Source organism: Benincasa hispida, chromosome 12, assembly GCF_027475165.1.
Source record: "Benincasa hispida cultivar pf3 chromosome 12, pf3_genome.v1.1, whole genome shotgun sequence".
Taxonomy (NCBI): Eukaryota; Viridiplantae; Streptophyta; class Magnoliopsida; order Cucurbitales; family Cucurbitaceae; genus Benincasa; species Benincasa hispida.
The window spans coordinates 33,627,217-33,651,608 of NC_143489.1; the positions used below are offsets into that span (position 1 = coordinate 33,627,217).

Consider the following 24,392-nt stretch of genomic DNA (forward strand, 5'->3'; position numbering starts at 1 on the left):
TTTCATTGAAATTGGAGGAAAACAAAATCTCTCCATTGAAATTTCGAAGTCATCCAAATCTCAAAATTTCGATTGAAACTTTGCAACTTCGATGGAAATTTTAAATCATGATTATGATATAATATAAAATGGTAAATTAATGATATAAGGGGTAAAAAATAAAATACGTAAAAAATTCTATATAAGTGCATGATTTTTTTAATTACAAATTTGTAAATTATTAATATTATTATTATTATTATTATTTTGTTAAATTATAAATTTCACCCCTATAATTTGGTGTGTTGGATCTTTTTTTAGTATACCATCTACATAATTAGAGAACGTTTTAATCTAACCGCAAAGGTAAAACTAGAAGACAGGTAACAATTTCATAACCATGTCGCTGTTACTTTAGCTAAAAACCAACGATTTTTATTTTTGACTATTTTTCAAATTGGAAGTCAACTTTTTTGTATATACCCCTAAATGGATTTAATGCATGCAAGGCCAAATTCTAACAAAAGATAATGATTATCCACACGTAATGCATGGTCTTACCACAAAAATTATGATATATTAACGTTATTAGTGATCTGAACCACTTAATCAATGGTATAATATCTTAATCAACTAACCTATATAATTACATTGTATATTTACAAGTATTAAACGTAAAGTAATTTATTTTTATCTCCAGAATCCTTTATCGACACCCACTCAACATTTGTTAAAATTACATTGGGTATGAAAGTGATGTTTAATTTCCTTTTATATGATTCCCTAAGCCCATTCTTTTCAACCATATGAAACATTGCATGCTTGGGGAATACTTTTCCAATAATGTTCAATTTGAAGGTTTTTGGAATCATATATCTACTTGCATGCATGAACTTAATCTTCTTTTATCCAGGGCATCAAACCAACTTCAAATCTATATAAACTAGAAGCATAGGTTATTTTGAACCAACATTAATCCATTTTCATAGAGATCTTTATTTCTTGCCTCACTCGTTCGATTATAACACGAACATTGGTTGGTCTCGCTTGTTCGGGTTCTGGTTAATTATTCATCATATCTCTATGATCTTATTGTTTTTTTTTTTCGTACAGGTAGTTTTGTAAGAGATGGATACTGTTAAGATGTCCCATGAAAGCTCCAGATATGAGTGTTTGTTATTTGGTATAATTGACACATATACTCATGCATAAAAAAACGATATAAAATATTATAGGTTAAAATATCGTTTTGGTCAATATACTTTGACTTAGTTTGTTGTCCAATTTTAGGTCTTGTATTTTCAATAAATCTTAAATTTAGTCATTACGTCTGTTACGTTTATGATTGATTTTTTCAAAAACTTTTTGTTATCTATTAGCATATTCACTATAAATTTTGAAAACATATTCACATATTATATTTTCTTGCATGAAAATTATTATTATTATTTAGATAATTTCAATCAAAACTAACTTTGAATGACTAAATTTAAGATTTATTAAAAGTACATGGACTAAAATTGAAAAAATCTCAAAATATATAGGGATCAAAATAGTATTTAACCAAATAATATAAATACGTTGAGACTTGTTTAATAAAGTTGATAAATGTGTACACAGATATGGATGATACTTTGTACCCTAGAAGTAGTGGAATTAACCTAGCATGTCGTAAGAAAATTGAAGGTAACATACATAATTTTAAAGTTAGGAAAGCACATAAAATCAAACTCATACTATATATTGATCAATATTATTCTTGTTGTTTTGATAATAATACATGCAGAGTTTATGTTGAAGTATTTGCATATGGATGAAAATGAAGTGCCTCAAATGTGCTTGGACTTGTACATGGAATATGGGACAACCATGGCTGGACTTAAGGTAAGGCTTTTTAATCGTAAAAATCACATATAGCTTCAACCAAGTCGTTACTAAGGGCTTGTTTGATAACATTCACGTTTTTATTTTTTTAAAAAATGAATTTGTTTGATAATCATTTCCGTATTTCATGTTTTTAAATTTGAAAAAATATTTAGAGTCAAATTTGATATAGGTTCTGTTTAGATTAACTTGGGAAAATTGTTTTTAAAAAAATTATTTTTATTTAAACACTTTTAATAAAAACTTATTAAAATACACATGAAAAATTACTTTAAGTAGTTATCATACACTTCAATTTCTTCCAAAATTACTTATTTTTTAAATTAAACACTTGAAAATATATTTTAAATCCACCGTAATTTCTCAAAATTTTGTTTCATTTTTTCCCGTTTTGATACATGCATCCTATATTTTCTCCAACTTCCTTTCTACTCTCTCCCATCTCTCATATCTCTCTATTCTATCCTAATTTTTTTTCTGTTTATTTTTTTATTTTTATAAAAGACCATTTTTTTTTTTCTTTTTAATACTCCATCCTTTTTAAGTTTTTCTTTCCCATTTTCCCTCTTCTTTTATAAAACCTCGTGCTTTCTTTTTCTCAATTTTGGTAGAATTTTAATTTCTTTGTATTAAATAAATATGTCAATAAAATATTCATGTTTATCATTAAGTTTTAAAAAAATTGTCTTTCTATTTTTCAGATTTTATTGTGTGAATATATGATTGGCTAAATGAGAAACAAATGCATTCTAAAATGGAAAAAAAAAATTAAAAAGTTTTAAATTAAATAGATGCGGGTATGCTCAATTTTCTAATCTAAACGCGACATAAAATTATATACATATCATGTTGTGCAATAAATTAATAATCGTTAAAAATTTAATTTACAAAGTCTATCTGATAATTTACTAGTCAGTCTAATTTAGACTAACTAATATAATTAGACATTACTTACGTGAACCGGTTGGAGCGAGAAATGTTTATTTTTCTTAGGCTCTTTGTAATAGTTATATATATATTATTTTGATTTATGTTACAAATAAGAAACAAAAAAAATGTATTTGAAAAGAAAAGAAAAATAGTACTCATCATACACATCTTTTTAAAAATAAGAAACAAAAATAGTAATTAAATATATTTCTATTTATAATAATTTTATGTTTTAAAAAAATGCAAACGTTATCAAACGTACCTAAATATAATCAATTGAGTTATGACACATTAGAAAATTGAATTTAAATTAAGGAAGTAAGCGATATTAACTAAGGTTTAAACTTTAATTTAATTAATTAGTTTTTTTTTTTTATTACTTTTATTTTTGCAGGCTCTTGGTTATGAATTTGACGATAAGGAATTTCATGCGTATGTGCATGGTACCTTACCTTATGAGGCATTGAAGCCTGATCCAGTTTTGAGGAACCTCCTTCTTTCCATTCCACAGCGCAAAATTGTATGCAAAGTACAAAACAATTAAGACATCACATTACATTTCATAACTAAAATATTATTTTGAGACCACATGTTAACAATATCTAATTAAAAAAATCAAATATCTCATAATAATCTATTAAGATGTATAAGTTGTTTCTCTTCTTGTTAATTGATTTTGAGATTAACCTCGTGTTTTTTCATTAAGAGACTACTTGATGTGAGAATTTTCTGCATGAGAATTGATATAGACATCCAAAATCCATGTTTGGTTTACAGGTTTTAACCATTTGATTCCCAGGCATTCCTCATTTCTCCACACAAGGGTTTTCTATTCTTTTCAAAACTGTGAATTTTCTCTTTTCTCCTCTCCGTTGATTTTTCATTTTATATATAATTTCATTTGAAATCTAATTGATTAGTTAATATTAATTTAATAAAATTAATATAAATATTTATTTTAATAAATCAATAAAAAAATTTAATTAGTAAACTAAAATTAATTAAATTTAGTTAGTACGAAAATTCATTTTTCAATAATAATGATGGATTACTTTATTATTTTTTAATAATAAAAAATTATTTATTTATATTAATTTTAATCTAATCATTCAATATGACCATATAATCATTATTGATTATTTAATCAGTTAACTATTTATTGTGATTAATTTATATTACTTCATTCATCATTAACATTTCATATTCAAATTTTTTTTTTTTTTGTATTCTTTATTAATATAATATATTTTTATCTCATTTTTCTCCACATTTTATAAAATATATTATTTATTAAAATATATTTTCTTATATTATTTAATTAAATTCAAAATTACTAATATTGAACTTAATTAATTATAAGAATGATTAGATATTAAATTATAATTGATATAACACCCTTAATTATATTAATTTGTTAATTTTAATTGTAGATTAGTCAATTGTAAACATATATATAATTAAAATTATTATTGATTCTTAATTAATTAATTTTTATCAATACATTGAATAATATTTAAAATTATATAAGATTTTCATACTTAATTTCATTAATTAAATACAAACAAAATTTTAGTTTATAAAAATTTCAATAGACATTTCCATGCACAACCAATCACAGACATCTTTGACTCTCACACATTCAATTTTCATGTATTCTATTCTCAGACATCTATAAAACCTTAAACCAAACGACCTTCGGGATATTAGATTTTTCTCATAAAAGACTGTTATATAGTGTTTTGGTTTTTTTATTAAAAAAATTGACATGCTCGTGCAACTAAGATGCGAGTAATTATCTTTAATAACTCACAAACTAATTACGTTAAGTTACGTTGGATGCAGATCTTCACTAATGCTGACAAAGCCCACGCAGCTCGAGTTCTTGAGAGGTTGGATTTGGAAGATTGTTTTGAAGGTGTCATATGCTTTGAAACTCTTAATAATAACAATAATAATAATAACAACCCATTATCATTAGAAAGCAAATGTAATGGCAATGGAATTATTCTCTGCAAGCCATCCATTGAAGCCATTCAAGCTGCTATCAAAATTGCTGATACTCACCCCAACAAAACGGTAACAAAACTATAGCCATCCTTTCTTCCTTTTAATTTTTTCCCTCAATTAAGATTGGAGAGCTCGAGTTTCTTCCAACTTTTAGATACTTATAATAAAATCATTTTGAATACATTCATCTTTATACATTCCACTCTCATCTTACATATAAAAAAATAATTAAAATATTTAAAAAAAGAAGCAAAAAAATTAAATTATAATTGGATAATTTGATGGGATGTACAAAAAAATAGGTATTACTAATGATGTACTAAGTATTTTTTTTTATAATATTAATAAAAAAATTATAATGGAATGGTGGTGAAATTGCTCAAAGCCTCGAAAAGTGTACTATGTTCTGCACTCGTAAAAATTTTATCATGTGACAAATTGTGATTGAAGAATTAGGTGGCTCCAAAAAAAAATGGGTATAAAAAATTACCAAATATTGCTCTTTCCTTCTACACTACACCTCATGTCAAAATAAAATAAATAAAACTGCGCTCCTTGCTGTAAATTAATGTCAATCTCTTATTATTAATAATCTTCTAACATGGTTTATTAGAGAAAATTTCAGCACTTTTAATTTGGATTAATTCAAATTCTAAACTAATATTTGTATTAATTTAATTATTATTTTAGACTTGTGATTTTCTTTGAAAATGGTTTATATATCATTTCTAACATATATGTTTAAATTTCTAAAGTTTAAGATATAAATTTACATATTTAAACATTTTTTTTCCTTTTATGTGTAATTTACTCATACTCATTTACATTGAATTTGAATACCCTTAATTCGTTGAAATTCCCTATTTCAGTTAATTTATGATTTTTTTAAAATTATTAACATAGTAAATTATTTATTAAGATATTCTGCATCTGTTATGACGTGAAATTATTAACATAGTAAATTATTTGTTAAGATGTTCTGCATATGTTATAGGACGTTTCGCATAACCAAATATGGAGTCTTGCTTTACCTCTACGGCCTGCACATTATCTCTAGTATTTTGTACTATGTTCTCCTTAAGATAATAAAATAATGTTTCTCTTATCTGCCGGTAGATGTAGCTAACACATTATTAGTAATCCACGTAAATTTGTTTGTCGCTTTTCTTCTTATTCTTTATTTGCTACTCGTCGATCTACTTATATATTTCGAAATGCCATTTTTACTAAATTTTAAGTTAAGCACCCAAAAACAAAATTAGGACGAATCTATTTGATTCGCAATCTAGATTATGTTTTATGTTTTTAAATTCACTAAATTCAGTGAATTTATGTTTGCTAGACAACTCAAATTTTATTTCTGAAAACTTTTTTTAGATTCTATAATCCAATAAATGCAAAATCTGAAAACAACATTTTTATGTTTTCTTTGTATCCAGAATTTGAATATAAAATTTTAAAATGTAGAATTATATGAAATAAAGATTAAAAAAAAACATTTACAAATATAGTATGTCATGTTATAAACCCAACTTTTTTTTAATTGAAATATATAGTATGTAATGCATTATAAATTAAATTAGGTTGAATTCCAAGTTTGTCTCCATGGTTTGGATAAAGTTAGTCATTTTAAAATTTAGAATTTAGTTCCTATTATTTGATATAACTTTGTATACTATTCCTATGGTTTGTTAAATCCTTTTAAATAGTCCCTATAAGGACTACTTATTATAAAATGTTTTATCAAACCATAGAGGGTAAATTCTAATTATAAACCATAAGACCTAAATTTTAACTTACTCCAAACTATAGGGACTAAAATTTCAATTTTTTCTATAAATTATATAATATTACAAAACAATAATTATACAATTTTTTTTTCATAAAACATGTTCATAAATAAATTAATAATTATTTATTGTCAACTAATATTTACTCAGAACTACTGCTAGTTTACAATTGCATAAATTAGAATCAAATTTCTAAATTCTACTACCAAACACATGTCTAAAAATATATAATATAACTTTGTTTTCATTTAATACCTTAATTTCAAAATTTTATTTTCAGATTCTCTATCAAACATGACATTTTTTCTTTTCCATCCCCAGATCTTTTTTGATGATAGTGTTCGAAATATCGAGAGCGGAAAAGCAGCAGGCCTTCATACAGTTATAGTAAGCATATTATCTTTAATTTGGCCTGCAGGGACAGGACTTGATCAATCCTATCACTTCTTTAGTGTCATTCTAAAGATAGAGACTTGTTACTGCAGGTTGGAAGCTCGGACTTGGTCCCTGGAGCCGACCATGCCTTAGTTAGCATCCACAATATAAAAGAGGCATTGCCAGAGTTATGGGAAGGCGGAGAAGAGGACGCCGACGACGACCAGCCAGAGCAAGCTATGCAGGCCCTTATAGTTGAAGCTATGGTCCTTGCATAGTTTATGGGGTACTTCTTAAAATAAATGCATAGGTTATATAAAGTTATGAATATTATATTATAGTTATTGGCGTAAAACAAAATAAGTTAATATGGAAAACCTTTGTGTTCTACAAGCTTTATTACTTAGGTGATACTAGATCATGTCAAAGAACTGTACCTCACGCCCACTTGGGTGTCTATATACACGAATTTGTACTTTATTTGTTTCTCTATGAACAATAAATATAATGTACTTGTACCGATTATTCTTTATCTACTCGTATACAGTTTTAAGTATTGATATGTTGCAATAATGATTCTTTCCTTATTCATAGCAACAAGGCGAGTCTTATATATAGATGATAACATTACAAGAAAAAGTTACTCTCCCGATGCCTAACATCATCGGCAAATAGCCAAAAGCATGTTGGGAGATGGTCTCCCAATGTCGTTGGCGTCGTCAGGAGTATAGTAAAAAAATCTCCGTCAAGAGACTTACTCCCAACGTCGATCACCACCACATTGGAAATTTAAACTAACTCCTGATGTTGTAGCGTAACTGTTAGTAACTCAAAACTGCAAATTAGTTTTTGAGTTGGTCTAGTCAATTCCTAGTTTCTAGGAAATAGTTGAAGTTATTTTTAGTTGTAGTCAAGTCTAAGTTCCTATTCTTGTGGAGTTAGTGGGATTAGTTGCTAACATTGTGGAATCTATTTTGAGATTCAAGATACGTATTTATATGGAGTTTTCTAGAATGAAATTCATACACTTCCCATTTTTCTCATTTCTCTCTCATTAGTTAGAATAGCAGTGGTATTAGAGCCCTCAATTCTTAAGGAATCTGTGAGTGAGAATCAGTGAAATATCTTCGAGAGAAACTGAGTGATACACCTGTAAGGGTTGTTAAAGATGGAATTAGAATCAAACAGTCTTTCTTCATTGGCTCCACCTGTGTTTGATGGTGAAAACTACCAGGCATGGGCTATCAGAATGCAAGCCTACATGGAGGGTTGTGATTTTTGGGAAGCAATTGAGAAAGACTATGAGATTGCTCCACTTCCTGATAACCCAACAATACATCAGATCAAGACTCATAAGGAGAGGGTGACCAGGAAGGCAAAAGCTTGAGCTTTCCTATATACAGCTGTGTCTCCCGCCATATTCAACAGAATTATGGCCTTGAAGTCGGCAAAGGAGATCTGGGAGTTCATCAAAAGTGAGTATGAAGGTGATAAGAGGATTAAAGGCATGAAAGTGTTGAACTTGGTGTGAGAATTCGAGAGAATGCAAATGAAGGATTTTGAGTCCACTAAAGAGTACTTAGATAATTTGGGATTGCTAATAAGGCAAGAGCATTAGGAACCAATTCATCTGACAATAGATTGGTTCATAAGATTCTAGTTTCAATACCTGAGAGATATGAAGCAACCATTGCTTCCTTAAAAAATACTAAAGACCTCTCAAAACTCAAGGGGATAGAAGTGGTTAGTGCTTTGCAAGCACAGGAGCAGAGGAGGTTGATAAGACAAGAAGGAAGCATTTAGGGGGCATTGAAATCTATAGTGCAGCAAGGAGAAGGTGGAAGAGAGAAGAAAGGAAGTGGCAACAGTAGCTTAGAGTCTGTAGCAAAGGATGCTAGTAGTACATGCAAGCACTGTGGGAAGCAGAATCATCCACATTTCAAATGCTGGAGAAGGTCAGATGTAAAGTGTAGAAGATGTCATTTATTAGGGCACATTGAACGATTCTGTAAGGAAGCAAAAACTCAAAAGTAAAAAGGAGCACATGTTGTAGTACAACAAGAAGAAAATCAACTCTTTGTGACTACTTGTTTCTCATCAATCACTCAATGTGATGGTTGGTTGGTTGATAATGGGTATACCAATCACATGACAAGTGACGAAGAGTTGTTCAAGGACCTTGACAAGTCATTCAAGTTAAGGGTGAAGATAGGAAACGATGAGTATCTAGAAGTAAAGGGAAAGGGCACAGTGACAATAAAGAGTTGTGTTGGAACCAAGTTGATTACTGAAGTATTGTTTGTCCCTAAAATTGATCAAAACTTGTTAACCGTTGGTCAATTAGTAGAGAAGGGATTCAAAGTGTTGTTTGAAGAAGGAAATTGCCTCATTTCTGATTCTAGTGGGAATGAGTTGTTCAAAATAAAGATGCAGCATAGGAGCTTCTCATTGGATCCACTCGAGAAGGAGCAGATAGCTTTCAAGTGTCAAGTAAATGACACTGAGTTATGGCACAAGAGATTGGGACATTTTCATCAAAAAGGGTATGTACAAGTCTGGAAAATTGATTTTTTTGAGACTTTTGCACCAGTTGCAAAAATAGACACAATCAGATTGCTACTGGCTGTGTCAGCCCAACATGGATGGAAGGTGTATCAGCTAGATATGAAGTCAGCATTCCTAAATGGAGTGTTAGAAGAAGTGATCTATATTGAGCAACCAGACAGATTCATCATACCAGGACAAGAGCAGAAGGTTTATTTGTTGAAGAAGGCTCTCTATGGGTTGAAGCAAGCTCCTAGGGTATGGTACAGCAAAATGGATGATCACCTGGATTTTGTGTGAGTCATTTTCAAGCTCTTAGGAGCAAGTAAGGTGTTTGTAGTATTTGAGTTAGGAGAAGAATGTTAGTAACTCAAAACTGCAAATTAGTTTTTCAGTTGATCTAGTCAATTCCTAGTTTCTAGGAAATAGTTGAAGTTATTTTTAGTTGTAGTCAAGTCTAAGTTCCTATTCTTGTGGAGTTAGTGGGATTAATTGCTAACATTGTGGAATCTATTTTTAGATTCAAGATATGTATTTATATGGAGTTTTCTAGAATGAAATTCACACACTTCCCATTTTTCTCATTTCTCTCTCATTAGTTAGAACAACAGACTCTTCAACAGAGACTTATAGTCATCTTTTACAGTGTAATTTACTTTTATCGATGATTGAATGTTGATGCTTTAAGAGGCTGTTTGTGAAGTTGGAATGTAATCGGGATTATTAGAAATCAGAAAAGTGTTTGAATGCATGGGGAATCGAGGGTGAAACGAAAATGAGATCGTGAAGTGTGAAAATGGTGGGAAATAAGGTTAGGATAAAAACTGTCAGAATGGAATGACTTTGGTATTAAAAATCGGGCCAAAAGCGCTCAATCCAAACATGAATTTTGGATTACATTATGTTACAAACACATTCCATTACGGGTCCCCAAATAGCCCCTAAGAGTATTTAGGATAAGGAGTGGAGTTATGAAATCTTCAGATCTACAATATAAGAGTTAATAAAACATAAAACTAATCAATACAACAAAATGACTTTCCATGACATAAGAGTATAGCTAAAATAAGAAGGGAGAGAAAAAAAAAACTATCATAAATGCCAAAAAAGGGCGTTTTGGTGGGAAAAAATGCTAATTTTTGTATTTTGAACGATTACGATAGTTTTTAAATATTACTGATGTATGACACTTATTAATTGTCATTAACCAAAAGAAAAGGTAATTTTTTTTTATTGTGAAAATAATAAAATAAGTAATTTAAGGGGAAAAAAAAAACTGAGACCCCCATTTGTCTTATTTCACAATTTTTCCTTATTCATTTTGTTCTTCACCATTCTTTCTCCTTAAACTCGTAGCCACCCCACGCACCCATCTTCTTCTTTCACACATTTATCTTCCCTTATTCCTTTTGATCACGCAAAGGTGGGTTTTTGCCAAAGGTCAATGCTATTATGGCGTGGGTCGCTGCTCAAGTGTCACTGCTATCCTTGACGTGTGTCGCGGCTCACTCCGTCCATGATCGGTTGCTGCACTCCAGACCCCGGACGTTGAGGTATAAGGTCACGTCGTCTCTCTCTTTCTCTTGTTCGTTTTCTATCTCTCGGCCATCTCGTTTCTCTTCCCCCAGGTCACGATCGCTGCACTCGCCATCGCCGTCATGTGGTTGCTAGAAGAGCCAGTCGGCAGTGCTGAAGGTGAGGTTTTTGTTTTGAAGACTCATAATTTCCAAGTAAACCGAATTTGTGATGGTTATTGGTCAATATATTGATTGAATATCGTCTTTGTTGTTGCTTGGATTTTTGTTTGCCTCTTATTATTAGAGAAATCTGTTATATATTTAGCTATCAATTTTGAATTTGGATTTTTGAGATGTTGTTGTTTGATCTATTTTTCCAAAATTCTTGATATTGAAATTTTGTTTTGTTTTGTTTTTTTTTTTTTTTTTTTGTAGTCTGATTGTTGACTGGTGAGTGGTGATTAGTACTTGTATGTTTAAATTTTATGATATATTCAAATCATTGGTAAATAATCCATATCTATGTAGGTAATGGATTGAAGATTGCAAGTCAGGAAGATTGAATAAGATCTACTTTAAATAATGTAATCGATCGTAGTTTAGTTTCGGATTTGTCCATTTCTTATGCTTTCTTCTTCTCTTCCTTGAGATATTTCCATTTCTTTTTGTTGTTTCTACTGCCATATCTTTTGATTTTTCTGAATTTTCTCCCATTTTTCAAGGTAAACTGTGGTGTTTTTAGCTCACTTCGAGCTTTTAATTTTGTGGAATTTACTTCTCATGCTTTGGTTTTTCTTCTATTTCTTGTGATCTTGTTGTTTCTTGTTTGGATTTTGTTGTTAACAGTAAGGCTGGAGAAAAAACCATTTTTATTTCCTTCCATTTCAGTCTTAATTTTGTGTTTATGAAACTTAATTTTTGTAAGGCGATCTTTAAGTTAAGGTTTAACTTGTTGCATTACTCTCAAGATCTCAAAGGAGTGACTGGTTTTTTTTTTTTTCCTTTTTCTTTATTGTTTGACTATGCGGTACATATGAATTTTGGTGTTTAAGTCAGTTTAATCAATGATTCTTCGTTTTCTAATTTATTTAGTTTTTCCACTCCTGAAAAGTTCTCCTCTACCTGCAGATTTTTGTAGGCTCGAGGGAAGCTTTTGAATTGCCTTCTAAAGGAGTAGGCTTGTAAATTTTTGGCGTCCTTTTTTTTATGGAGCTTCTCTGAGTTATCTTTCTGTACTTTGGAATTTGTTCTTTTTTGGTTCCATCATGTCGTTTGGAGTATTGGACTTGAAGGATTTATCTTCATCTTCTTTCTTCTCCGACGATTTGTGTCATTCAGATGAGGAATAGTTAAACTCTTTGCTTTCATGTTTCTTCTTTTTTCTAGCATAAGAGATTGCTTGTTCTTGCAGGTCATAAAGAGGCATTTGGAAATTACAATGATATGAAATCTAATTACAATGGATGATAATTCTCATAATTGGGAGCATCAACATGACATATAATGCATAAAAAGTGCAATGTTCGAAGACATTTGTCTGTCATTATCCCACTGCAAAACAGAAATAGAATTCATCATTTTTTGGATGATGTAAAATCCATGAATTTCAAGACATGTCAAATAACTTGTATGACCATGGGTGTACTTTTGCATCAATAACAATTTTGACTATTAATTTTGCAGTGAAGTCACAAAGCAATTGATTGATTTATAATATTTTTTGTAGGGTCAGTGGCAAAATTTTGGTTGCAATGTATTATTTCAGGCTTGTTTGTAGATTGTACTTAGCTAGCTTATTGTAAAATCTTTATCAATAGTTATTTAGTCAATCTCTTTGTAAAAACACTATAAACTTTATCATTATATATATCCTTTATATTTATGTTTTTTTTTTTTTTCGTGTTTTAATACGATAAGTTGATTATAGATATCGTGTGTGATGATAGGGTTCAAAGAAATAACAACCTATCAAGTCATGTATAGTATTGACAATACAAAAGTATCATAAATATGAAATTCCGTGACAATAAAAATGTGTTGTGATAGAATATTTGTTGACATGTTTGTCATGGTTCAAATATTCTTGACAATAGAGTGTCATATTTTAGATATTTTTGACAAGAAAAAAATGTCATATATTCGTTTTTTACATTTTATAACTATCATCAATACACATAACGTTACAGAAATAAGCTAATTTGGACTCAATTGATGACAATGATAACATGTTATAGTAAATTTGATGATGATATTTTATGATTATCGGTAATTATTCGTTGTTTACATTTATTTATTGTCATGAGAAGACCAATCATGACATTTTTTAAAAATTGTCATTGATGTTCATAACTTTACCGATGATATATGGACTAAAAATAACTGTCACGACTTTTAAATCTTACGGTTCTTAAATGTCATGAAATCCCAATTTTGTCGTAGTGGATGCTTCTTAATTGTGGGGCTACGAACTCCTTGGACGAAAGAAGGAATCAACTCTCCCCAACTCTAATTCAACTCTTTGGGTTAAAACACCCAATTATTATATAATGAATGTTTTTAAAAACCGTAACATTACTAATTTATATTGATTTAGGTATAAAAGAATGAATCATTTTGAGTATTTTGATGCTTAATTTGTGCTGATGGTACTTATTTTGTTAGCAGACTCCGAGGGAGTAACATTTTAGCAAACTTTGAAGATTCAGATTGTTGGAAGATTGATGAAGTGATTCTAACGCAAAATGCACACAAGTACTTTACACATGAGACGGACTAAATTATCAATTAAGCTCTAGTTCTTAACTTACTGACTTAATAATATGTATTTGGTTTATCATTTATGGGGTAAATTACACTTTTAATTCGATCCCTCGTATTTGAATCTAGTGTCTATTTGGTTGTGAGATTTTAAAATTAACATTTTAGCTTTCGAGATTTAGTTAGTGGTTCTAAATGGTTCCTCGACCGTTAGTTTGACTAACGGAAAATTATGTGGAAGTTTAAGTTGCTAACTATGTATAGATTAATGGATAAACATATTGATTTAATAATAATTTTGTCGGTGAGGTGGTTTATCGTCTCCTTTTCCTTTCTCCATCTCTTCATTTTCAATTTCTTCCAAATGCTTGTTTCCTTCCAAGAAGATCCACTCCACCATCTCCATTTCCAATCTACATTCTCCTCGATCTCTTCCAATCTGGGTTTCTTAATCTTCTGCTTCACAAGGCAAATATATCAGCCTCATGATTTTGACCTCGGTAAAAATATTATGATAGAAACAAAATCGACAAGCAAAAAAACTGTAAACAATAAAAAACAACATAGAGATTTAAGTTATTTCATTAATAGTGTATTAATTACGTCCACAGATAGAAGAAGAGTGCAGTTTTATTATTAAAAGAGATTATAAGAAAATATACAGGTACCAGGAAAGTCAATGGGATTAGAGGGTTTATATTTGACACCTCTCTAAATCATAGGTCTCAAATCATTACATAAAATTTTCTACCCTTGATTATTTTGAGTGTCAGGTAACAGATTCATACATCGTTTCAACAAGAAACATCTTTTTAAATTCACTGCCATCAATATACGTCGCATGATCTTGAACGTTGTGCACAAAATTTACATACCTAGCAATTGGACTAAAATTTTTCTCATGAATTTTCATCTTAGCTAGGGCCCCGTGATAGACCTGTTTCTCAATAATTATCAATCCAAAGAAATAGAATAGTATATTTTATTCTTTAAAAACCATCAATAATCATAATAATCATAGATACAAATGAAAATATTGATCTTTGAAATAGTAATAAGTGTGTTATCTACTTGGATTAATCTAAAAAAATTATATATTATTATGAAGAAATTTTCACAGAAAAAAAATGTTAAACTATTTATATAGAAATAACAAAAACACACTGATAAACATGATAGATTTCTATTAGCATCTATTAGTAATAAAAACTTATATAAGTCTAAAATGATTAAATTTTGCTATTTTTGTAAATTTCCCTATTATTATTGTATTTCCTAAGACTTTTCAACTTGTAAGTAAGAAACGGTGGCATTTCAACTTCTGTCACACCCCGTTCCAAGTTACCCTATGAAACCTAGGACATGACATGATGACAAGATTTCAATTAAACCATGAAATCCATTATCAAATTCTAAAAATACTTTTCAAAACAAATGGTTAACAAATATTTCTTTTTATCTATAAAAATTTCGACAAAGGTTTCTCTAAAAGATGGCACACCTGAAAAGAAGATTCTTATAAACACTTCCCAAGTAGTATATGAAAAAAAGTCCAAACTACTACCAAGAGTACATTATTGTACCCTATTAAAAAATCAGCTCAAAAACCATCAACCACAACAAAACCCACACAAATGAAAAAGTACAAATATTTTTTAATTCACAAACCAAAATAAAACTAAAACGATATGATGTTAAAATCATGCTAGCCACATTCTTCGATATAAACTCAAACAGAAATGCCACAGTAACATGCAATTGCTATGAAATTTAGATATAAGTGGTGGCAGATCTTTAACTCTCGTATAGGTCTGTCGAAACTTCAATTGCTATCTGGATAAAAATTAAAAGAATGATGAACTAAAAAGTCCAATGAATAGTAAGTTATTAGGAGGAGTACTTTTAAGAAAATAATTTCAAATGTTAAACTTCACATTCTCAAATGAAATTCAAAACTGTGTAAACTGATGTGAATCATGAGCAATTTCAAAACTAAAGACAATTAAAAACATATAAAAATTTCGTAAAAATAACTCTTGAAAACATAATCATAAGCAGGTAAAAGTTCTCACCAAATCTGTATCAAATCTCTGTCATACTGCCGTAAAGTAAACTCAACGCGCGCAACTGAGCAATCTCTATCATACTATGCATCGAAAATTTTTCCGACACATAGCATGGCAAATCTCTGTCATACTATCACTACACGAAATAACATATATAATAGCTAAAGAAAAAAGTTATAATAGACTTTTTATAGCCTTTTTAGAAAGTCCTGACAATCCATGTTATTAAAAGTCTGAGACTTTTTATAGCATTTTTCTAAAACTATAATGGATGTTATTATACGAAGATATAGCTTATATACGTTGCTATAAAAACATTTGATAGCATTTTTTATTAAAGCTATAATATATTTATATAGCTAAAATAATATGCTATCTTTAACATATGATAGCCTTTTTTCAACACTATAATATAGTATTTATAGCTTTAATTGTATACTATAGTAATGTTATTTAATCATTTCCAATTATTATAATTATTATAATAAGCTTTTGATAGGATTTCATTTTTGCTATATAAATCTTTCTATAGTTTTAACTCATGGCTAGAAAAGAGGTAACTTTTTTCTCAAAAATATTTTTTGAATTAATTAGATTTTGATAACTTTTAGTTCAAGTACTCAATTTTAGTTAAAATCTACGCACATAAAATACTTCATAGCACAATAAATACTAATAACTTCCATTCTCGATCTATTAATATTATAAAATAAAGTATTCAATAATTTCTTAGAATAAAGTTGTCGTATAAATGATATAAGCTAGATAAAGTAGTTAGTGAATGTACCAACAACATAAGTTAGCCCTCAAAATACAAAATTCACCAAGTATTCGAGATTATATTACTACGTAGTTGAGCTGTCATCGTAGGTTCTCTTTTCCTCTAGTAAGGCATCATTTCATTCACTTACATAAATTTATAAAATCTATATTAATGTATGATTTTGCATATACCATTAATAGTGTATATTAAGCAAATATATAAAATTTTTAATAAATGTAGATAAATAAGCTTATAAAATAACATACCAATAATTACCTTATCAGATGACTATGCAACTGTACTGCTCAAAGTTTCTTCAATACATGTCATTTCAGATGTAGGCTTGGTTGTGGTTGTATTTCTAAGTAGGAAAAGTTTGCGCGCCAATTCCTGTTGGAGTTGCTTTACTTGGTAGAGTCTAGCATTCCCATTCTTCGGCTGCTTTATTTGCATAAATGAAGGAAGGGAATAATAGAAATAGACACCTTTGAAGCAACGAAAAAAGGAAGTGGCAAAGGGACTAAAACCCATACTCTAAATGTATGTGGACCAATAGAAATCTGATGAACAAGAGCAGTTGGGATCATTAAAAGACCACCGTCCTTCTGCAACAATCTCGCCTGAGTCATACCAATCAATAACTTGCACTTAATTTGACTTTTGTTATTGATACTCTATCAAAAGAAAAATATGAGATATTAGAATAAGATAATAATTAAATCAAGAATAATTTTCATCACATTACAAATAAATTTATCGATGGAGGTGATATTGGAAAAGTTTAAGGAATATTTGTTTGCTTGGTACAATTGTAGTAGCATTTGAAAGTTCCCCACTTGATTCAATCTATGATAATTTCATATGAAACAAAAAAAAGTTAACTAATAATAAGAAAAAAAATAAATGTAAGTTACTTAAAATTACCAACAGAATAATTTATTATCCTCATTAGACACAAAAACTTGGTCAAAATTTAACATTAGGAAGGGTTTTATGGACTAAACGAGCTAACAGAATAAACTAGTACAAAATAAGAACAAGTCATCTCTCAAAAAATCATGAAGACACCAAGCGATTTAGACTATTAATCTCTACCATTAAGCTAAAACACAAACCTGTAAAAGATGTTTAAAGCTCAATCGGAAATCTAGAATCAGATCGAGTTCTTGAAATGAGAACAAACTAAGCAAGATCTGCCAGTAATGAAATCATATTTCCTTTATTCTTCCTTTAAACACAAGATACTGAAACAAAATAATGAAATAATTTTTTGACAAAATTGTATTAAAGCAAAATAAAATAAGAACTTATCCTAAATTTCTTCAACTCGATTTACTCCTCCCTTAAAGAATCTACAAAACCCACTCAACATGCATAAAAATTTGGGAAAGACTAATTGGTATTGTGTTTCGTTCTTCTTCAGCTTTCCTAAATGGTAAATAATGGGAGAAAAGAAAGGGGATAAAAGAAAACAATCATCTTTGAAGTATAGACCTACAACATAAATTCTCAACTTCTCAGCAAGAATAAAGAATCAACACTTCAAATTGTGATTTTCAAAAAACTCTTATTAAGAAGAAAAACACAAAATTGAAATTTTCCATAAATGAGGCAAACAAAAATTGAAATAACTAAGATCCCGTTCGGTAATTATTTCAATTTTTTTTATGTTTTTATGTTTTTTAAATTATGTTTATTAAAAATAAAAACTATATATGTTTGGTAACTGATTTTTGTTTTCTATTTTCAAAAAACAAAAGCAACGTTTGGTAACATTGTTTACATTGGTCATTGATAGCTGGCACTTAACCCTTCGAATTAGATCGAAAATCAAGCACAGAAGAGTGGTTGACAACCTTCAATTTCCCAATAAACAAAATCAACAAATTCCATGATCAAACCCTAGAAAACAGAATTTTCCAACACGATAGAGGCATTTCAAGCAATTTAAGAGGAAGTTGCAACAAACCCGTTTAAAAATAACTCAAGAAAGCAAGAAGGGTACAGACGCATCCTCTCTGATGTGCTATAATCTCTTCTAATAATTATGTCCCTACCTGAACAAAAATCGATTAACCAAAATTGAAATCTAAAACAGAGACGAAACTAATTAACCAATATTGATTCCCAAAATTCATACCATAGATAAACCAATACAATAACATGATGGGTTTATAGTGATTTTGTATGGCCCTTCAAAATAACACATTAGTAACAGAAAGTTATTCAATATTTATGGAGGCAATTGATATATGTGTTGGAACATAAACAACAACATGCACAGCGGAAGCAAGGATCGATAACGTTCTAAGTACATAAAAACAAGAATAAGCATGCATAAAAGGTTAGAAATTACAACCTTTGTATAATCCACTGCAATCTTCCTCTCCCGAGCTCGATGACACCACAAACGGTAAATTCACTTTAGAAAGATGGAGAGTAAAGGAGATTTTGTTGAATAATTTAGGTCAAAGGTCAAAGAAGCATTAGTTTTTACAAAATTCAAAAACCAAACTAATTATAGAAAAATACATGTAAAATCCTGTCTTGCATGTCTTCCACCTTAAACTCCACTAGCGTGTAATCTTTAGGTGTCAAGCTTGGGAAGTGTCACTTCAAAGTCCACTTAGTTAGTGGAAAAATCCAACAATTGGATTTTTCCACTAACTAATTTTAAAAAATCAATAAATCAAATTTTTTATGAAAATACATTTTCATAATTTAGAAAATATTTAAAAACAAATTTAATATCACATATTAAATTATTCTTGACACCTAACTTTGACTAATCATATTAATCAAGTTTTAAAAACATTTTCATGCTAATGTTCAAGAATACTCTCGAAAATAATTAATTAATAAATTAATTATTTAATTGTAAATTATATCTCATATAAAATACAATTTTTCCTAAAGCTCCGAATTTGAACATTTCAAATTATTACTTCACTTTGTTCTTCAATTTTGTCCTTAGTGAGCTAGCAAGGAAACTCGATAGACCTACAGATCATGGGTTCCAACGATCCGAGACTAATCGGTCAAACTCTTTAACCTTGCTGATCCCTTTACAAAGATCCTCACGGCTAAAGTGTTCAAGGGTCAACTAGAAAGTCTGGGTCTGTGGGACATGCGGCATCTTGTCTAGAGCAAGTGGGAGATGATACTAGGATATGCCCTAGTTTATTGTATATTGTACATTTTTATATTGTATTATACATTAGTCTCCCGAGTCATTAGAACAAGTGGGAGATTGTTGGGATTAGTGTCCTAATTCTCCCGGAGTCTCATTGTTTTGTAAAGATACACATTGTTCAATGAATAAAATAAGTGTTATTTAATTCTGGCATTTACTCATATCCAATAAACAAAGCTCCTTGGTTATCTTATGTAAACTTAAGCATGTATATGTGATATACAAGTGGAACATGCCTTAAGTGATAACCTAAATCGGTCTGTAGTATAAGGATTAAGGTGGGACACCCGATCCTGGTGACACTACGGATACGGCCTGCTTTGTAGAGATTTGCAATTATTGTAAACTACTACAGATGGTAGATCCTGACCATTCATGTGGAGACATGGAGCGGGGGTGTCCTATACAAAGAATTTGTATAAGACCTGGACCACGAGATGACTAGACTCTGTATATAACCCCGTTAATACTAGAGACTTACATCTCACCTAAACGACCATAGGTGACACGACCTCAATCCTGAGTGTTTTGGGAACTCCTGCCTTTGAGAGCAGTCTTTTGATTAGTATGGGTGAGAGTGGCCAGATTGCCAACTCAAGATGCCTACCTTTTTGGGGACTTGTCTGATCTGGGAGCTGGAAACTCAATCCACAAGATGGAATTCACTTCTTTCCCAAAGCAGGGATAAGTAGAGAGATTGCTCCCTTAAAGGCTGATTCTGGGGCTTGAACATAGTGGCCACAGCTTCTCTTTGGAAGAGAAGACTCAGTCATAGTAGGACTATTACTTATGTTCATTAGAGGGATCAATGGTATTTAAAGAGACAAATGTAACTACAGGAGCATAACGGTTATTGGCCTAGCTGTACTTACGAGTGATCTGTGAAGGGTTGTCGCACTGCTGATTCATTAAGATGGACATATAATAAATCTGTAGTAAGGAGAGTTTAGTTGTCAGTCTTTAGTGGAGTGTCTGGCAGTTTACGGATGGTGGATCCCATGACTAAAGAGTTTAGTTAGTCATTCACGTACCATTAGAGCTTCAGAGCTACAAGTCCATGAGGTCCCCTTGGTTGCTTGGATTCTGTTGAGGATCAGTTCTTGGTGTTGATTTGACATGTACAAATTGACAAGAGGTATTTTGATTATATATGATATAATCGATATGATGTATGAGATACATCTAGTAGAGGATTGATGTAAATGAGATTTACATTAAGTACCATGGAATAGAAAAAGAAATATAGTTTATATGTTTCATGAGATGAAATAGGTTATAAATATAGTATGATAAGTTGATTATCATTTATATTTATAATAATATTAATTATTTGATAATTATTACTTTTTCTTTTTAATAACCAAAGTAGTGGGTAGTTATTGGATCATGGTAACCGTGAGTTGAAAAGGAAAATAATTTTCCTATTTTCGAAAGAGGTTTTACAAAAGTTTGAAAAGGTTTTTGAGTTTTCTCTCGCGCAAGAGAAACTTATGAATTCGTCAAGTAAACTTGGATTTACTAAACGATGGTTGGGTGAGCTAAATGATCGTGCAGGTGCAAGCTAAACGATCGTGCAGTATTTACTAAACGATCGCATAGTTTTGCTAGACGATTGTTGGCCCAAGGTAAACGATCGTGTAAAGTCTGTAGAGACAGACCGAGCTAAAACGATAGAGCTAAACGATCGCATAGCTTTATCTAAACGATTGGGCATCGACCTATATGATAGGTCTTCGCCATCTCCCACTTTCCCAGTTGTAATGATAAAATTTAATGCGTTGAATGTGTATTGCCAACAACTTGCGTAGTGTGCGTGTCACAAGTTTTCTTACGTTGGAACCAAGTATAATTCCAATGCAAGTTTCTCAAAGTAATCTAAGGTCGAACACGGGGATTATGATGATTAATACAATACTAATGTGGTACCTACAACCGATTAAACATAAAGAATAAAGAATTGATTTGAGAAAAGTAAATTGCGGTAAAGAGCAAATTGCGGTAAAGAATAAAATGCAATAATAAAGTAAAGTGCGGTAAAATAGATTGTGGTGATAAAATAGATTTGCGGTAATAAAATAAGTTGCAGTAATAAAGTAGAATGTGGTGATCAATAAATGAATAGACAATTAATATACAAGTTGAGGACTGGTTGTGAAGATGTGCAAAAGTATCTAATGAATGCGGTGGCAAGTTTTGTGAGATGAGTCAGAAAGAGAATGGGTTGAGGGAAAGGACATCGCAAGTTCGTCAATCTTGTTGAGGACGCAACTAAGGTTCTGCTTTCCCTTGGCTTACACCTCTCAGTGATCGGCCGTGTTCCCATATGTCTATGGTGAAACAGGGATGAACTTAATGAATGCAAGGTTGTTTCCATCTCTGGAAATACTTCTCGCTTTAGTTAACACATTTTTCCAACCTTTTTGAGAGGCGAAATAATATCTTCACTTCTGCTCTCACAGGTGAAGATGTCGTCGAGCATGCTTTAGCTAAACTTAGCCGATTTCTTCAACAAAGATTAACTTACTCGCTTAATCCTTCCCCTTTACCCTGGGGGATGAGTTACACATGATGAAAGAAATTGATGATGAATGTATAGTGAAGAACAGAGAGATGATGATGAATACGATAATGACATTGAAATCTAAGGATAAGCGTTTGTTACAGATAGTGAATGAAAGATTAGAGATGAACATAGTGGATGAATAGAAAATAAGAACAAATACGAAAAGAGTGTCAATGTCTTGACACGGATCCCGATCGGAGACAATTTACTTGCCGGCGTGTGGTAGAAATGGAGTGGAAAGCTTCCCTCTCAGGCTTGTTTTCTAGGTAGAAGTGATCCTTTGTATAGAGCTTCTTCTTCGGGAATGGAAATAATTGCTTGCTCTAGAGACTTACCTCTTGGTCTTGTCTCGTCTTTCTCCCCGGATTTCTATGAATTGTCTCTTCAGACCAACCTCCTTTCTTTGAATTTAATGAAGCTATTTATAGACCTTGGCTCCTTCTGCATTAGTGGTCCCGCTCTGTAAAGCTGATAATTCCTGCCATGGCATAGTGGAAACGTCCGCTCTGCTCTACGTTCAATTTGTCAGAATCGTACAATAGAAAAGTTGTACAATGTCAGAAGTCCTTGCGAATGCATTGCTATTTACATCTTCGATTGATCACTGCATGCGGTGTAATTGCTTTGATCTTTTATCGATTGTCGCATGTGATGGAAATGCGTTGATCATTTGAGTCCATGATCGATCGTCACATGCACTGCAATTGCGTTGTTCTTTCTTTGTTCTTGAATGATTGTTGCATGCTGTGATAATGCGTTGTTCTTTTTGTCCTCGAGCAATTGTCGCATGCGGTGATCTGTTTCCTACAAAACAAAGACTTGGACATTCCCTTTTGCCATCGCAATGGGGTTAGCGGGCATGCTTACAACACTTTACAATTTTCACGTTTCTAAGCCAATTTCTATACGGTCGATGCAACTTTTCCTTCTTTTTGCCGCATAATCTAAATAAAATGATATAAATAACTTGTATTTCTACAAGTTATCACCAGTTGTGTACGCGATCGTTGTTTCCTCCGTTCGCCTGCCTTATACCAAGTCCAAACAGAGCCCACCCTCTGGATTCTCACACCGAGAATATCAAGGTCTCCTTGTTGGTGCTGTCAAACTCAGCTCGACACCGTCGAGGTTTTCTAGAGGCCATTCGTGGTGTTGTGGAGGCCATTCGTGTTGCTGAAGAGTTCGTGCCGAGGAGATCATTGAGGACGAGTGCAAAGTGTTTGTACTGTGTTCATGCGATGTTGCGGTCATATAGATCGAGTGTTTGTGGTCGCTGTTGTTCGAGCGATCGTGCACATTGGAGCATGGAGACGCATCTGCATTTGTTCGTACAGTTTTTCCCTCTGTACATTTGAGATTATCATGCTGTAATTTCTGTATTATTTGCATAACTGCTTGTTTAAAGTCGATTGTAAATGCATTGTTGATTCATGATTGTAATTTGGAATAGTCTTGTTCTGCTGCTCATGGAAATCTTGCTTCTGATTTCCTTCAATTCCTTCCAACACTTCAATCTAACACCAAAAAAGTGACAGGTATTACTAAGTTAATGTCAAAACTTATTGAGTGTTCAAAAATTTTCAAGTAAAACCACCAACACCAACCAAAATATTGTGGGCAACAATGGAATAAACCCAATATCCAACAGCAAACAAGATATACCTCATATACTTACCGAAATCAATATCAACTTATTGGACAACACATTAATGTTCTCCGAATCTTGATTCTAAAGCCAAATCACAAAGAGCATCAATCAATTTGGGTAAAAAAAACTTATGGGTATTCAAAAATTTCCAAGAAATCCATTAAAGTAATCAAAACTCACCAAACTTACCAAAACTTTATCCAAAAATACAAGATTCCAGCGAGATAAAATATAGATCTGACGAGATAGAGTGAGCCCACACTTGAACAGATCTATTACAAAGCTAGACCTCAACGAAGACATGGACAACCTCGACGACGACAAATGGATTTGGCTGGACCAACTTGACTAAAGCAATGAAAGCGGTTGGGGGCGT

At 31.1% G+C, this 24,392-nt stretch overlaps 1 protein-coding gene across 7 annotated transcripts; it reads left to right on the plus strand.

Annotated features, from left to right (window-relative positions):
- The first annotated feature begins 886 nt into the window (after window positions 1–886).
- On the plus strand, window positions 887–7,490 carry LOC120068296 (Haloacid dehalogenase-like hydrolase (HAD) superfamily protein). 7 transcript variants are annotated; one of them, XM_039020016.2, is made up of 8 exons: window positions 887–1,015; window positions 1,093–1,162; window positions 1,600–1,665; window positions 1,766–1,863; window positions 3,188–3,313; window positions 4,636–4,869; window positions 6,912–6,977; window positions 7,076–7,490. In XM_039020016.2, exons 2-8 carry the CDS (start codon window positions 1,108–1,110, stop codon window positions 7,241–7,243), a joined length of 813 nt encoding a protein of 270 aa, XP_038875944.1. In that variant the 5' UTR covers window positions 887–1,015; window positions 1,093–1,107; the 3' UTR covers window positions 7,244–7,490. The 7 variants fall into 7 exon arrangements, with proteins under 7 accessions (XP_038875944.1, XP_090164902.1, XP_090164899.1 ...); XM_090308773.1 differs by having other exon boundaries at window positions 931–1,015; window positions 3,188–3,322; XM_090308774.1 differs by having other exon boundaries at window positions 946–1,015; window positions 1,097–1,162; window positions 3,188–3,322.
- The last annotated feature ends 16,902 nt before the right edge of the window (window positions 7,491–24,392 follow it).